This window comes from Chiloscyllium plagiosum, chromosome 4 (assembly GCF_004010195.1).
Source record: "Chiloscyllium plagiosum isolate BGI_BamShark_2017 chromosome 4, ASM401019v2, whole genome shotgun sequence".
Lineage (NCBI taxonomy): Eukaryota > Metazoa > Chordata > Chondrichthyes > Orectolobiformes > Hemiscylliidae > Chiloscyllium > Chiloscyllium plagiosum.
The window spans coordinates 29,962,511-29,978,626 of NC_057713.1; the positions used below are offsets into that span (position 1 = coordinate 29,962,511).

The 16,116-nt window shown below is 39.3% G+C and overlaps 1 protein-coding gene across 4 annotated transcripts in view; it reads right to left on the reverse strand.

Annotated features, from left to right (window-relative positions):
- Window positions 1-10,743: 10,743 nt before the first annotated feature.
- The window catches only part of LOC122548918 (DNA topoisomerase 1-like), a 115,974-nt gene continuing 110,601 nt past the window's right edge, over window positions 10,744-16,116 (reverse strand). For 3 of the 4 annotated variants that reach the window (XM_043687893.1, XM_043687897.1, XM_043687895.1), the window contains 3 exons: window positions 14,277-14,371; window positions 13,116-13,265; window positions 10,744-12,747 (listed from right to left, as the gene is read on the reverse strand). In XM_043687893.1, coding sequence (XP_043543828.1) covers window positions 12,645-12,747; window positions 13,116-13,265; window positions 14,277-14,371 — 348 coding nt within the window. In that variant the 3' untranslated portion in view covers window positions 10,744-12,644. Of the gene's footprint in view, window positions 12,748-13,115; window positions 13,266-14,276; window positions 14,372-15,465; window positions 16,057-16,116 lie in introns of those variants that run through there. The other variant, XM_043687894.1, reaches the window with a different exon arrangement.

The following is a 16,116-nucleotide window of genomic DNA, read 5'->3' on the forward strand; positions in this document are numbered from 1 at the left end:
TGGTCACCTATCTATCTCACAATGATTGTCATACACCATACTAATCTCCATACAATCACAGTAAAGCCTTAAAGGACAGTTGGTATAACCTACGTTTAGTCTTTCTCATAACATCAGAAACACCCTATTTAATACCATCTACCAGGCCCGCAGTCAAAGAAAGGCCACCAGCATTCTTAAAAATCCATCCCACCCAGCAGTGTTTTTTTACAAACTCTACCATCAGGGAGAAGGTACAGAAGCCTGAACACATGCACCAGCGTTTCACAACAGTTTCTACCCCACTGTTGTTAGAATACTGAATGGACTCTCAAACTCTTGACATTTGCCTGCACCTGTGTTTTTGCTTTTGCCACTGTTTACCTATTATTTACTTATCTAAGCTACTTAACTCTGTGATCTGCCTGTATTGCTCGTAAGACAAAGCTTTTCATAATCAGTTTAATTCTGAGACTGACTCATTAATAGTGAGAATACGATATGAAGTTAGCAATATGCAGCATTAGTAAATTAGAGGTCAGCATGTTATAACAGGGTCAGGATTGTTGCATAAAGAACAATGAAAATATTCGAAGATATTTAGTAGATTAGGCAATTGGTATTAAGAGATAAATGGATAACCTTTCTTCAGAAATAAAATCAAAATTTCTCAAAATACTCAACAGATCAGGTAGCACCCATTGAGAGAGAAATGAAGTTAATGTTTCAGTTCAGGGTGACATTTCATCAGAACTGACGTAAATTCTGATGAAATGTCATGTCAACTCGAAATGTTGGCTCTGTCTCAAAAGCTGCCTGACTCGCTAAGTATTTTGAGAATTCTTTTTCATTTAGAATCTCAGTTTATTGCTTTTGTGTTAGTGACCTTTCATCAGAACCTATTATATAAAGATTGCAATGCAGTCACTATTGCATATCTTGCACTGGCTATTATTTAACCTAAATGCTGTTATTATGAGCAGAATATGATCTCAGTCTTATCTATCATTTGTATGACTTTAATGATGTTGCTTTTCTTTATTTGGTTCTGTTTACTTTCGCTTGCCTTCATAACCTTTCTTTTTGCTTCTTTGTTCTTTTATTCTTCTCTTGCTTTTCTCTTTTCGACCAGCAGTGGAGAAAGAGCCAGCAACTGCAAGTCGTATTTAGAATGGAGAATATACAGAAAATATGTTACTCAGATAATAACTTTTCACTATATAATCTTTTCGGCTTATTCCCACTATTACTTCGACTACACCTACATCTAATTACAATTACCTTCTCCTGCTAGACTCTTCACTCTCCATCTCTCAACAATCCAATTAGTTTGTTTATTCTCTTCAGCATTGTTGCAGCTTTATTCCACTCATCATTAATCCTCCATTGACTCCAAACCATTTCCAATAGGTATCTCTGAAGGCCAGTAGTGATAAAGGGAGAAATCGCTTCACTCTCAATCTTGATTGAGTTTTTTGAAGAAGTAACAAAGAGGATTGATGAGGGCAGAGCGGTAGATATGATCTATATGGACTTCAGTCAAGCTTTCTACAAGATTCCCCATGGGAGATTGATTAGTAAGGTTAGATCTCATGGAATACAGGGAGAACTAGCCCTTTGGATACAGAACTGGCTCAAAGGTAGAAAACAGAGGGTGTTGGTGGAGGGTTGTTTTTCAGACTGGAGGCCTGTGACCAGTGGAGTGCCACAAGGATCGATGCTGGGTCCTCTACTTTTTGTCATTTACATAAATGATTTGGATGCGAGCATAAGAGGTACAGTTAGTAAGTTTGCAGATGACACCAAAATTGGAAGTGTAATGGACAGCAAAGAGGATTACCTCAGATTACAACAGGATCTTGACCAGATGGGCCAATGGACTGAGAAGTGGCAGATGGAGTTTAATTCAGATAAATGTGAGGTGCTACATTTTGGGAAAGCAAATCTTAGCAGGACTTGTACACTTAATGGTAAGGTCCTAGAGAGTATTGCTGAACAAAGAGACCTTGGAGTGCAGGTTCATAGCCCCTTGAAAGTAGAGTCATCGGTAGATAGGATAGTGAAGGAGGCATTTGGTATGCTTTCTTTTATTCGTCAGAGTATTGAGTACAGGAGTTGGGAGGTCATGTTGTGGCTGTACAGGACATTGGTTAAGCCATTGTAGGAATATTGCTTGCAATTCTGTTCTCCTACCTATTGGAAAGATGTTGTGAAACTTGAAAGGGTTCAGAAAAGATTCACAAGGATGTTGCCAGGATTGGAGGATTTAAGCTATAGGGTGAGGCTGAACAGGCTGGGGCTGTTTTCCCTGGAGCGTCGGAGGCTGAGGGGTGACCTTATAAAGGTTTACAAAATTATTTAGATTTAGATTAGATTACATTACAGTGTGGAAACAGGCCCTTCGGCCCAACAAGTCCACACCGACCCGCCGAAGCGAAACCCATCGATACCCCTACATTTACCCCTTACCTAGCACTACGGGCAATTTAGTATGGCCAATTCACCTGACCCTGCACATCTTTGGACTGTGGGAGGAAACCGGAGCACCCGGAGGAAACCCACGCAGACACGGGGAGAATGTGCAAACTCCACACAGTCAGTCGCCTGAGTCGGGAACTGAACCCGGGTCTCAGGCGCTGTGAGGCAGCAGTGCTAACCACTGTGCCACCGTGCCGCCCACGATGAGGCGAATGGGTAGAGTAAATAGGCAAAGTCTTTTCCCTGGGGTCGGGGAATCCAGAACTAGAGAGCATAGGTTTAGGGTGAGAGGGGAAAGATATAAGAGAGACCTAAGGGGCAACTTTTTCCACACAGAGGGTGGTACTGGTATGGAATGAACTGCCAGAGGAAGTGGTTGAGGCTGGTGCAATTGTGACACTTAAGAGGCATTTGGATGGGTATATGAATAGGAAGGGTTTGGAGGGATATGGGCCGGGTGCTGGCAGGTGGGACTAGATTGGGTTGGGATATCTGGTTGGCATGGACGTGTTGGACTGAAGGGTCTGTTTCCATGCTGTACATCTCAATGACTATGACTCTATTTGCCTCTTCCACGGTTCCTCTTTCTACCTATTCTTTCTATCTGTACTCCCTAAATACCATATCAATTTAAAATAAGATTTCTTTCAACTGATCCATGGGATGCTGTCACTGTCTTGTCTTTATTGTTCATCCCTAATTGCTCTTGAGAAATTGGTGGTAAACTGTCTTCTTCAATGACTGCAGCTCATTCGGTTTAAGTCGACCCACAATGCTGTTAGGGAGAGAGCTCCAGGATCTTGACCCAGTCGTACTGAAGGAATGGGGATATGTTTCCAAGTCTGGCTGGTAACTGGTTTGAAGATGAACTTGCAGGTAATGATATTCCCAATTTTTTGCTACCCTTGTCCTTCTCAATAGAAGTGGAAGTGGGCTTGGATGGAAGTGGGCTAAGGAGCCTTACTGAATTTCTGCAATGCTGCTACTGAGAGAGGTGATGGAGAGATTGAATGTTTGTTGATGGGGATGCTCAAGTCAATTCTAACTGTTCTACCTAATCTACTGCTTTTCTCTTGCTCTTTTCAACCTCAGTGGTTACTTAACTATGACTATAACAAAGTTTGCCAATGTGAAGAAAACCCAGCATTTTGCCAAGTATCTGATTTATTTTATAATCTAAATCTGAATCTGAAATCCCCATTACTGGATCTTCTCTATTTGTTTTCCTGAAGTACATTTTAAAAACCTGTTGCTAAACTGGTTTTAGTTATTTTATGTGCATCTGGACTGCACCTTTTCTTTTATCTCTTTTTAAAGAATTGTTGGGTGTGTTCATATGTTTAGTTAATCTGATAAGCCAAATTGTTACAGCTAATACCATTTATTTGTTTATATTTTCTCCCTTTTGTATCCACTAAGCAGTGTGACTCCAAACAATATAATGAAGGCTGGAGTGAGAAATTTAAACTAAAAAGTGGAGGAGAGTTCAAGTGAGGCGTTATTTAGAAAATACGTGAGAAAGACCAAACAACAGTGCAGAGGAATCACTTGGATAAGAAAAATGTGACAGGAAGTGGTAGATTATGCAAGCAAGAGTAACATCAGCAAACAGGGGCGGGCAGGGAGAAAAATGATAAAATGACAAGATTAAAGCTTCTTGATTTGAATGGATGCAGACTTTGTAACAAGATGGACAGATTAATAGCACATTGGAAATAAATAGTATAACACACTAGCGAATGCAGAGATAAGATTTACCATGCTCCCATTTATGAGGATATTTAACAAACTGGGTCTTTGATAATGATCTATCAATCCAGATCCTATCATTTAAGTAGAATGCCGAGAAGAACCAAGGGTAAGGAAACAATTGGAGGATTCCACTGTTGAGTTAAAACAGCATTAATAAAACATTTTCTTATACAAACTGGTACAACACAACCAATATTACCTAAATAAATATAATGAACAGGTAACATTGATTCCAAGCCAGAGACACTAAATATACAACTTAGTCTCGGGCATTCAGGATCTTCTCTATTTGTGACTCCAAACTGTGGTCAGACACCTTACAAACTGCACTTCAAATGGTTGATGCAGTCAGAATAGATCCCAACCAGATGTTAGTGACATAATGAGTCACCAAATCGCATTAAAACTCAAAAAAAACCCAAAGATTTGTGAATGCTGGAAATCAGAAATAAAAAGAGAAATTGCTGAAAAGAAAACTAGCAGGTCTGACAGCTTCTATGGAGAGAAAGCAGGGTTAACATTTCAGGTCCAGTGACTGCCCAGAAATCAAAAAGTTTATCTGTTTTGCTTCCAAATTCCACCACGATTTCTCCTTCATCTGGTCCATTTTTGACTGCTCCCTTCCCTTGCTTGACATCTGTTTCAATTCCTGGGGATATGTTTTGAACCAGACCGAACTCCCTCAAAATATATTAAGAAGATAGCCTAGACCTAACTTAAGACCATAAGACATAGGAGCAGATATTAGACTATTCAGCCCATCGAGTTTGCTCTGGCATTCAATCATGGCTGATAAGTTTCTCCAGCTTTCTCTCCGTAACCCTTGATCCCCTTGATACTCAAGAAGCTATATATCTCTGTCTTAAATATACTCAATGACTTGACCTCCACAGACTTCTGTGGCAATGAATTTCATAGATTCACCACTCTCTGGCTGAAGAAGTTTCTGCTTGTCTCCTTTCTAAAGGGTCTTCCCTTTACTCTAAGGCTGTGCCCTTGGGTCCTAGTCTCTCCTACAAATGGAAACATCTTCTCAACATCTACTCGATCCAGTATATTTCAATTAGATCTTCCCTCATCGTATTAAACTCCATTGAGAATAAACCCAAAATTCTCAAACATTCCTCATACGTTAAACTTTTCATTCCTGGGACCACTCTCGTGAACGTCCTCTGAACACACTCCAGGACATCCTTCCTGAGATATGAGGTCCAAAACTGCACACAATACTCAAAATATAGTCTGACCAGAATGTAAGACATTGCATTTTATTTGCAACTCGATTGGTCAAGCTGCAAGACTTTCAGCAAAACACACTTTATTTTTTCATTACCAGTTAAAATACAGACAAAACAAAAGTAAAAGAATTGGTTTAATGGTACCTCTACTTAAATGCCTAACAAAATTATATATATATATTGAATACTACTAATTAACTGTTCCAATATAGTAACATCCCATAAACACTCACTTGGCAAGACAGATTCAATAAAATAGATTATCTGATATGCAATTCGAGCAGCAGGAATAGAATCCCAAGTTTTAGCTGTAACAGAGAAAGGAATAAGAATTTCCACATCCAACTTCAAAACGTCAGCAACTGCAGAAATCTAAAACTAAAATTCCTGTGGGAGTATGACCCCACCCACGCAGGCTTCCAACATAAAATAAAACTCAAGGCCTCACTTAGCTGTTTACTTTATTGGCTTTGAGCAGACTGCTTGGCATCTCTATCTCAACCTTTCTTCATAAAAGAAAATGAGGGCAAAATACACCTCTTCACACCACTAATATCCATTCCAAACCCAATGACTCCTACAGGTACCTTGACTATACATCCTCACACCATTTCCTGTAAAAACTCTATTCCATTCTTCCAGTTCCTCCGTCTCTGTCACGTGTTGCGATGATGCTAACTTCGATGAGGGGTCTCCAAAATATTTACTTTCTTCCTCAATCGAGGATTCCCCACCATAATGGTTGACAGGGCCCTCAACCATGTCCAACTCATCTCCCATTCTTTGGCTGTCACCCAATCTTCCCATCTACACCATGATAGGGCCCCTCTCATCCTCACCTACCATCCCATCAGCATCCACATCCAAAGGATCATTAGCTATCATTTCCACTCCCTCCAGCAGGAAGTCCATTACCAGACACATTCCACTCTCTCCTGTGAGCTTTCCACAAGGACCATTTCCTTCAGGACACTGTGGTCCACTCTTCCTTCACTCCCAACAGGTCCCCTTACCCCCAAAGCACCTTACCATGAAATCACAGAAAGTGTAACACTTTCCTGTTTACTTCATCCCTCTTCAGTAAGCAAGGGCCCAAACACAACCTCCAGATGAGGCAGTGCTTTACCTGCACGTCACTCAATCTAGTCTATTGCAATCACTGCTCACAACTTGGTCTCCTCTATATTGGAGAGCCCAAACACAGACTAGGTGACTGCTTTGCATAACATTCAGGTTCTGTCCTCAAAAAATGACTCTGATCATAGAGTTGCCTGCCACTTCAACACACCACTCTGTTCCCTGGCCAACATCACTGTCTCAGGCTTATTTCAGTGCCCAGTGAAGCTCAGTGCAAGCTGGAAGAACAGTATCATGTTTTCCACTTGGGGAACTCAATATCAAGTTCAACAATTTTAGGGCCTGAGCACATTCTCCTATGCTGAAAATGTGTTGCTGGAAAAGCGCAGCAGGTCAGGCAGCACTGCTGCGCTTTTCCAGCAAACATTTCCAGCTCTGATCTGCAGACCTCACTTTCTCCTATGTCCTTACCCCAATCCCCATATCCCAGGCCTTGTCATCACATGGGTTGCTACTACAAATAACCCATAGTCAGCCACTAATGGCCGCCATTAGCAGCTACTTATCCTCCCAGGCTAATGTTTACTCACTTCTTTGTCTGCCCAACTGTTCTCTCTCTCTCCGGGCTCCATCTTCACCAATCATTTACCCAGTCCCCTCGTTTCACCCTACATTTAGCAAATATGCCAACCTTTTCCTGGCAACAATGAGTTCTGAAGAAGGGTCATTGGTTCCAAAACGTTAACACTGCTTTCTCTCCACAGATGCTTCCAGCAATTTCTCTTCTTGTTTCTCAATAAGATTCTGTCTTCTTTGCAGGGGATTCCAATTCTTCACTTTTGCAGATCTAGTCTTGGAGTTCACACAAATAGAATAGAATCCCTACAGTTTGAAATTAGGCCCTTTAGTCCAACAAGTCCACACTGACCCTCCGAAGAGTAATCCACACAGATCCATTCCCTTACACTATTATCCTATATTTACCCCTGACTAATGCACCTAACCTACACATCCCTGAACACTATGGGCTATTTACCATGGCCAATTCACCTAACTTGCACATCTTTGTATTGTGGGAGGAAACTGGAGCACCTGGAAGAAACCCACACAGCCAATTGTCCAAGACTGAAATCGAACCTGGATGCTTCACACACTGCTCATTCCTTGGGATTTGAACCTGAAGTTCCCAAGAGTACAAAGTTTTAATTCCTGGCAAGCTTCCATTTTTAAAAAAGTAGGATGCCTCTGAGTTTTCAGCCATTCTCACCCAAATCAAGTAAAAGTGCTGCCTGTACACCCACTTCACATTTTCATGTAGAACTGAAATATCAATGCATTGATTTTTTTTGTAGCCCTCTTTCCATGGCACAAAGCTACTGCTTTCTTGGAATTTACCTGAGCTCTAATTGCCTGAAATCTACTAACAGGATTCGCAGGGAAAGTGTGCCAAGCAGGCTAAGATATAAGGTAGGGAGGAGGGACTGGGGGGGGAAAAAGGGCGTTGGAAATTCGATAGGTGGAAGGTGGTTAAGCTGAGAGTGATTCCTGAAGAAGGGCTCATGCCCGAAACGTCGATTCTCCTGCTCCTTGGATGCTGCCTGACCTGTTGCGCTTTTCCAGCAACACATTTTCAGCTCTGAAGTCTACTAACAGCAATATTTGTCCTGTGTGGAGTCACTCTTTCTGCTTCAGCACTTTCCTAGCTCCAAATTTCAACTTTTGCCAGTAAACATACATCCCGATAAAGTACAAACAGAGAGCCTTCTTCAGCTGTACCAATATGCACCTGGCTCTGAGGTATCCTGGTCATATAGAGTAAGACAGAATTAATTAATGATCTCATCTTGTTCTCTCAGGAGAAATAGTGGCACAGTGGTAATATCATTGGACTAGTAATCCAAGGCACTGGGTAAGTGTTTATTGTGACATGAGTTCCATTTGTAGCAAGGCACATGTCAAATTTGATTTCAATAAAACTCTAATTAAAAGTTAGTCCTTGCAGAGTTGAAGTCCAGTCTCCATACTGAGGATGGCTTCCATTGTGTTGTGCAGCACTATCACTGTGCTAAATAGAATAGACTTCCAACAGAGCTGGGAATGCAAGATTGGGCATTCATGAGGTGCTGTGAATCATCAGCAGTAGCAAAACTTGTGTTCAACCACATAACCTCATTGCCCTGTATATTGCCGACTTTGCCATTGCCTTAAATCCAGGAGATCAATCTTTGCCCAATGAAGAGTGCAGAAGGGCATACCACAAGAAAAACCAGGCACACTGAAAAATGAGGTATCAACCTTTGAAAGGTACACTTTTTTTTCCCCCAGAGAAGGGACTACTTCCGTGCCAAACAGTGGAATTGGCATGAAATCAACAAGGCTAAGGGATTTGACAGAGTCAAAATGTGTGGTGCTGGAAAAGCACAGTCGGTCAGGCAGCATCCAAGCAGGAGAGTCAACATTCCGAGCATAAGCTCTTCATGAGGAATGAGCTCTTCCAGCACAACACATTTGGACACTGATCCCCAACATCTGCAGTCGTCACTTACTCTTAAATGATTTAACAACCAATGGATCAGGTATAAACTCTGCAGTCCTGCCACATCTAGTTGGGAAAAATGGTGGACAATTTAAAAAAACTTACTAGAGGTGGTGGTACACAAACATTCGTATATTTATACCACTACCTGAAAGTTAGTTCTCAAAGTTTCAAGCCATCCTGAACTGGAACCTGCAGCTGAATCTTAGAATATTTTGGCCAAGTATTAACTTAATTGAGTTTTATGAAAGGTTTCTCTTTGTAAGCCCAAGAGACAATTGTCACTATCATCTCAAACTCACCTTCAACTTCAACACTGCAATGAGAGGATTAATAGGTTTAACAGCTACAGCTTTGGGAGAACATCCAATTAGGGGGAACAAAAAAAACAATGACATTACAGTGATGTATTGTTTGGTTAGTTAGTGATTAGAATTTTTTTTTTAACAAAAAAGAAAAGCATTAACTGAGAATGTGAATGTCAAGGCCAAATAATATAGGAATATGTTAGCAAAGTTGGGTTGGGAAGTAGTCTTTAACTTGGTTCCTTTAACGTTAGTCTAAGTACACAAGTAACATGAAGTTTAAGTTGAAGGCATCACAACACAAGTCAGTTGGATGGAATATGCAGCCTGCAATATCTATGAAGTCATAGATCTGACCAGTGTCCTGGATATACATAATGCAAGAAGTGCTTTCATCTCCTGTAGAAACTTAAGCTCTGAGTTTCAGAGCTTGGGTGGCTGGGGACACTCTTGTATATCCAGGAGGCTGAGAATTACATGGAAGAGATGTTCAGACTTCCTTAAGAGCCTAGAAGGAAGAGAATGGGGTGACCATCAGACAATCCAAGGGAAACAAACAGATTTTGCAGGAATCTGCTAAGGTCCTGCTGACAAAGAGGTTCTCTATTTTGGAAGCTGATGAGGGCACAGGTTTCTTAAGGGAGTGCAGTCAGAACCATGTTTTTGGTAATGTGAGCGAACTGAAGTGTACAGCAGGAGAGGAAGAAAACAGGAGCATTGTGATAGTAAGGGGAACAGACAGGCATTTCCTCCCTGGTGCTAAGATCAAATATATGTTACAGAGCGGCTAAAACACATTCTTCTGGGGAAGGGTTAGCAGCCAGCATTTATGTTCCACATTTGTACTTATGACTTTGGGAGAAAGGTGGATGTGGTCCTGAAATCAGAATTTACTATGCCAAATAGAAAAGTTAGAAAGCAGACCTCATAAGTAGTATACCGGGCATCAATATTTATCAAAGGGATTAATTAATTACATCACAAGCCTTTTAAGAAAATTCTAGTTTAAATTATTACAGACCATTCAGGAAATACCAAACAAAATGGATAAACCTGTTGATATAGTGTACTTGGAATTCCAAAGGACAGTTGATAAGATGACATAATACAGATGACTAATATATGGAATATTACACTGAACAGCTAGGATTAAGAAGGGATTTGCTCAAGATTCATGGGGCCTTTATTAATAGGTTTTTAAAAAGGATTTGCACAGTGCTATTGAAGATTTTAATTTACATAAATTCAGATTCAGAACTCAATTCAAAGGCAGAAAGCAAGTAAGTTTGGTGCAGAATTAATTGAAATAAATTAAGTAACCAGGAAAGTAGGTGCAATTAAATGCAAGTATACCAAAAAAGAGCACACTTATTCTGTGAACACTGAAATAAACAAGTATAATACGGATCTTTGTTTTAGGATATACAATAAATAAACCAATGCAGAAGTCATAAATTGGATGTTGAACTATATAGTCAAAACAATTGTCAGAGAAGATAGTAATCAAACGTTTTCATACTCTTTCCAGATGACATCTCGAATATAGCATCCAGTCCCGAATGAATTAAGATGAATCGAATGGGTTTCCTCATCCAAATTATCCAATGATCATTAATCTGCATTATTTTAATATTTGTGGTGATATGTTGAAAACATTTGGTTGAAGCAGAATGAAACATTCTGAATTTATTTGTAGCTGGTCTGCGCTTTCAAGTCTTCCAGAACAGATTTTGATAGTTCAATTAATAGATACTACATCTCATTGCCCTTCGTTAATTGTCTGCAATGGATCCGGTTTTATCCTCCTTGGGTAAACTGAGCTCATTTGTGGTACGCTGGACAGAATACACATCATTCTCAAACAAGGTTGGTCAAATCACACCTAACAAACTCTCCACACAACTATTTCTTGGAGGCTCTGTATTGGATTTTTTTTTATTAATTCCAAGGTGGAACATTTGTCGTGTAAGCAAATATTACACTGCCACATTACAAGTTAGTAAAAGTAAATTCAAATAAGGGACACAAATTACAAAAGAGAACAGATTGTAAATATTCCCTTTTTGCTTATATGGTATTGTGACCATGATGAGAAGGTTAAGAGGTCAAGGTTTGAGATTCGTTTAGTCGCTTGCTGGTTTCTTTTTGTGTGGGTCTGGTATTTTTCCAGCACTTAGTTCTTCAGATTTACTTAATACTTAGATGGTGTTGGGAAGAAGAATACATTTATCAGAAAATCTTATTCTTGAAACTAGATTTAGTGTAAGGAGAGACTTTCAATATTGTCTTTTGACTGTCGCCTTTCCAGTTGGTCTTTAAACTCGTTATTTCTTCCAGTCCAGCATAGGGTAAGATTTTGAGTACATGATTTTTTTTAAAAAAGTAATTTCCTCAGATATTTTCAAGCAACGTTTCTTCTTGTTTTAAGTGACTTTATTACACATTACATATATAATGCCATATATAAGCATAATATTTTTAGATTATAATCTACAATTAATTTGCTTCCCTTGGTTTTCTTTTTAGGCCTAAAAATATAGGGATTACTTGACCCCAATCCTAGACTATACTAATCTACAAACAGGAGGGCTAGATGCTTGAGTTTTCTAGCTTTCTTTCAGGGTATGGTTTCCATTCAATTGTTTTTGTTTTGTTCTATACTTTTCTCCAGAATAGCTTGAGCTAGACTGAGATACTACATTCTGCTTTATGTTGTGCAATATTCATACACAATTGCAATGGTTGTGCACTTTTCATGTAACCATCATCTCTTCGGAGCTTCACAAAGTCTTGCATTCCAATTCAGACCACACAAAGGTCAGCCCCTTTAAGTTATCATTTGCATATGGCCATAACTACACAAAACAAGGGTCATGCATTTAAAACAAACTGCCCGCAACTTCCAAAACAAATGTTTAGAGGGAACTTGCAGGTTAACATGAACGTCTTTTAGATAATAGCAAGATGCACTAAGGCACCATTTAATTGCATGCTTTCTCTCAAGAGACTCATCACTTCTCAATATGCACTTATCAAAGCATGCTGTGATACAGCACTGTTAAGCCAAAACGTTTACTTTCATTAAGCTTTACATATTTCAAAACTTTCATCTTAATTTTTTCAAATTAACATTTTCCATCAACTGTGCAACAAAGCCACTGAAAAAAAAAACATTTTAACATATTGAAAGAAACAAATTCGATGAACAGTGTTCAAGTACAGATTTTTTTTCCACTCCCTGAGATACTGCGCACTTATTTTTCAATAAGCACTTTTTCTTTAGAATTCAAAATTTTCATCAGTCATATCAATGGCCCAGGCAAATTTCTCTCGCTGTGTCTTGTTGTAGATCTTCTCAATAGGAACATGCCATTTCTTGCACCTTCAAAGACAAGAAATGTAAAGGGATATGCACATTGTAGAATTGCTGGATAAATGCAATCATTTCATAAATCAGGAAAGACAATACAAACATTTAATACTGGAATAAGGGCTAATTGGGTTTAGTTAAATTCCCGTCCAGGTAACATGAAAGATCAGGACTCAAGTCCTGATGTTTGGAATATAAAGAAAAGAATGAAAAATATAAAGTTTTGTCTCGAAAACTAACTATTTGACACACAAGTATCGTGCCTGAGTAACTTAATTTCTTCTAGTTTAGATTATGCAGGACATCTAATTACAACAATCCAACACTCAACCGAGTTTCAGGTAGTACTGCATGCCAAAAGCTGGCTAGTTCTTACTGACCAAGCAACAGTGATTCTGGGATCAAGATAGTTGAGTTTGGAAGTGCCCAATGCAATCTGCTTGTTCTCCTCTCTGTCAGTTGCTTGAACTTCCAATTTCATTAGTTGTTCTTCTATCCTCTGTAAATGTTTTTTCTTCTTCTCTACCATTCTGTTTAAAGAATTGAGTCATTTTAGAACAGGACATGTTAAACAAGTGTTACTTTTATTCCTAGCCTCCTTGGATTAACAGCATAAGCAAATCATCCCTTTTTTTTTTAAAAGAAATAATAGCAAACTTAAGATATCTCACTTTCAGCTAAACCTTCACCTCTGTTTTATCACCTCCATCGCAATACATTTACTTTCTTAACTGATGCTAGGATACAATTCATAACTTCATCTCCTCGTCATTACTGTGCCACACAAGGATAGGTGATGGCCTAGTGGTATTATCACTGGATTCCTAATCCAGAGGCTCAGCTACTGTCTCTGGGACTCAGGTTTGAATCCTGTCATGGCAGAGTCTAACGATGATTATGAATCCATTATTAATTGTCAGAAAAACCAATCAGGTTCACTAATGTCATTTAAGGAAGGACATTTGCCATCCTTATCCGGTCTGGCTTACACGAGACTTCAAACCCACAGCACGGTGGTTGACTCTCAAACTTCCCTCTGGACCATCAGGGATGTGTAATAAATACTGACCGAGCCAGTGATGTTCTCATCCAGTGAATAAAATACAAAACATGGCTGGCATCCATTTCCGTTTTGCTTTGACTGGTTTTCACTCAAAATGTGAAGGAATCCAGACAATGGAGTATAATATTAGAAACAGAGCCAGGACATTCAGGGTAATGGCAGGAAACATTCTCTTATGGAAAGGGTTATGGAAACTTAGAACTATCTGGTGACAACAACTGAAAATGCCGAAACGGAGAAGAGGATTTTGTGCCAGGGAAAACGACTGTTGAGGGCCAGCTCCATATTACATATTTAACCAACTAAACAGTGTAAAACTTTAAAACAGATTAAGTGAATATATAAAAATAGACAATTACTTTTTGCTAGTTAAACTACAAAACAGAGATCAACACATTTTATTCCATCTGTTGGAGGCCATTGTTTTAATAAGTGGTTATTTAATTAATCTGAGAGAGCATGTTCAAGAAATACTCACTGTTTTGATTTTTCATCTTTTTTAACTTTATGATCCACCTTGGCATTTTTTAGATCTTTCTTTGCCACTGCAAGTTGTTCCTTTTTGGCTTCAATCTATGAATAGGATAGTATGAACTACTTTTTAAAAATAAAATTGTTATTGTTCCATTTAGAGACCACTATTCCTATTAATAATTTGTGTGTTCATCTGTCAGACAGGGAGTCTCCCTTTCTTCTTCTTCCAGAGCAAGGTTTATCTATAGCTACTCACACACTGAACATTTCCCAAGTGTGAGCCGAAACAGACATCAATTAAATCGGGTAAGTCTTCAGTAAGTCCTCATTAAATGCACTGGAAAGTAGTATGCGTCAGAATTCTAGCTAAGTGGCACTGAGATAGATTATGGTATCCACTGCTAATGCCAATGCTGAAGCTGGAAGAGAATGCTACTACAGTTCCACATTACAGCTATAGATGGTGCTGAATCTCTATCTTCTAGATATTTTCTAATCACCTATTCAGAGATGGTGTGACACACCTTTGGAGCAGGTAGGTCTTGAATCTGGGTCTCCAGACTCAGACATAGGCATGCTACCATATACTGTATCAAATGTCATTACAAGACAGGCTTTGGAAATACTCTGCTAATAAGTAAAGCATGTTTCAAATAATTTAACACTCATTCAGTACTATTTGTGTGGATTTTTAAATTTTTATTTCAAAACAATTATAGCTACATGAGGAGTTACAAATACCACAACATCCTAGCTACAATCTGTGGCAGGGCTATCTTAGAAGCTCTCAATTGTTGCAGGAAAACGTATTCTCTATTTTGTCACAGAATGTTGAAGAATTCATTCACTTAAAAATGCAGAGTTTATAACCCATGATACCATGTCAAAAAAATGAAGGAACAAGTCTGCTAAGGATTGTAGCTAGTGGTAAGTAAACTGTAAGTGGCTCCAAAGTTATGGCACAGTATCTTAAAGTGATTCAAAAGCATCCTGTTTAGTTTAAGAGATTACCCAATATACCAGCCACTGCAGCGGACAGGTGGAACTGACAACCGGAAGCAGCAGAGACAAACCACTATAAATGCCGGAGAAAACATCACAGAAGCGCTTCACAGGAGGCTCCTCAGCACTGAGGATGTCACCTAGACAGGGGATGAAACATCTGCAACACAAATTCATAGCTCGGCGAACAGAACCACAACAACTAGCACCCAAGCTACAAATCTTCTCACAAACTTTGGATTACCTAATTGATATTTTAAAAACTAAGGATAATGGGTTGTTCACTATAGTGGAGACTTTGGATAAAGTTAACAACCCAGTAAGTTAGAAACTTTGAGAAGTTCAATGAAATGTTTCCAGAAGTAAAAAATAATTGTGGAAGTAATGGAATCTTTCAACTAGACAATGGAAATGGGATTCAAATATATCGAGCAGCATGGTAGTTCAATGGTTAGCTCGGCTGCCTCAGTCCAGGGACCTTGATTCCATCCCATCCTTGGGTGACTGTCTTTGTGGAGTTTGAATGTTCTCCCAGAGTCTGTGTGGGTTTCCTCCAGATGCTTTAGTTTCCTCCCACAATCCAAAGATGTTCAGGTTAAGTGGATTGGCCATGATAAATCATTCATCGTGTCCAGCAAGTGCATGCTAGGTGGATTGGCCATGTGAAATGCAGGTAAAAGGGATAGCGTAGGGAGGTGGCTCTGGTTGGATGCTCTTCAAAGGGTTGGTGTGCAATTCGATGACCTGAATACCCTGTTTCCATGCTGTAAAGATTCTATAATCTTGAAAGTTTTGAGGAATTAAGATATGGTGAGAAGTTGCACAGAATCCAAGAAAAATGA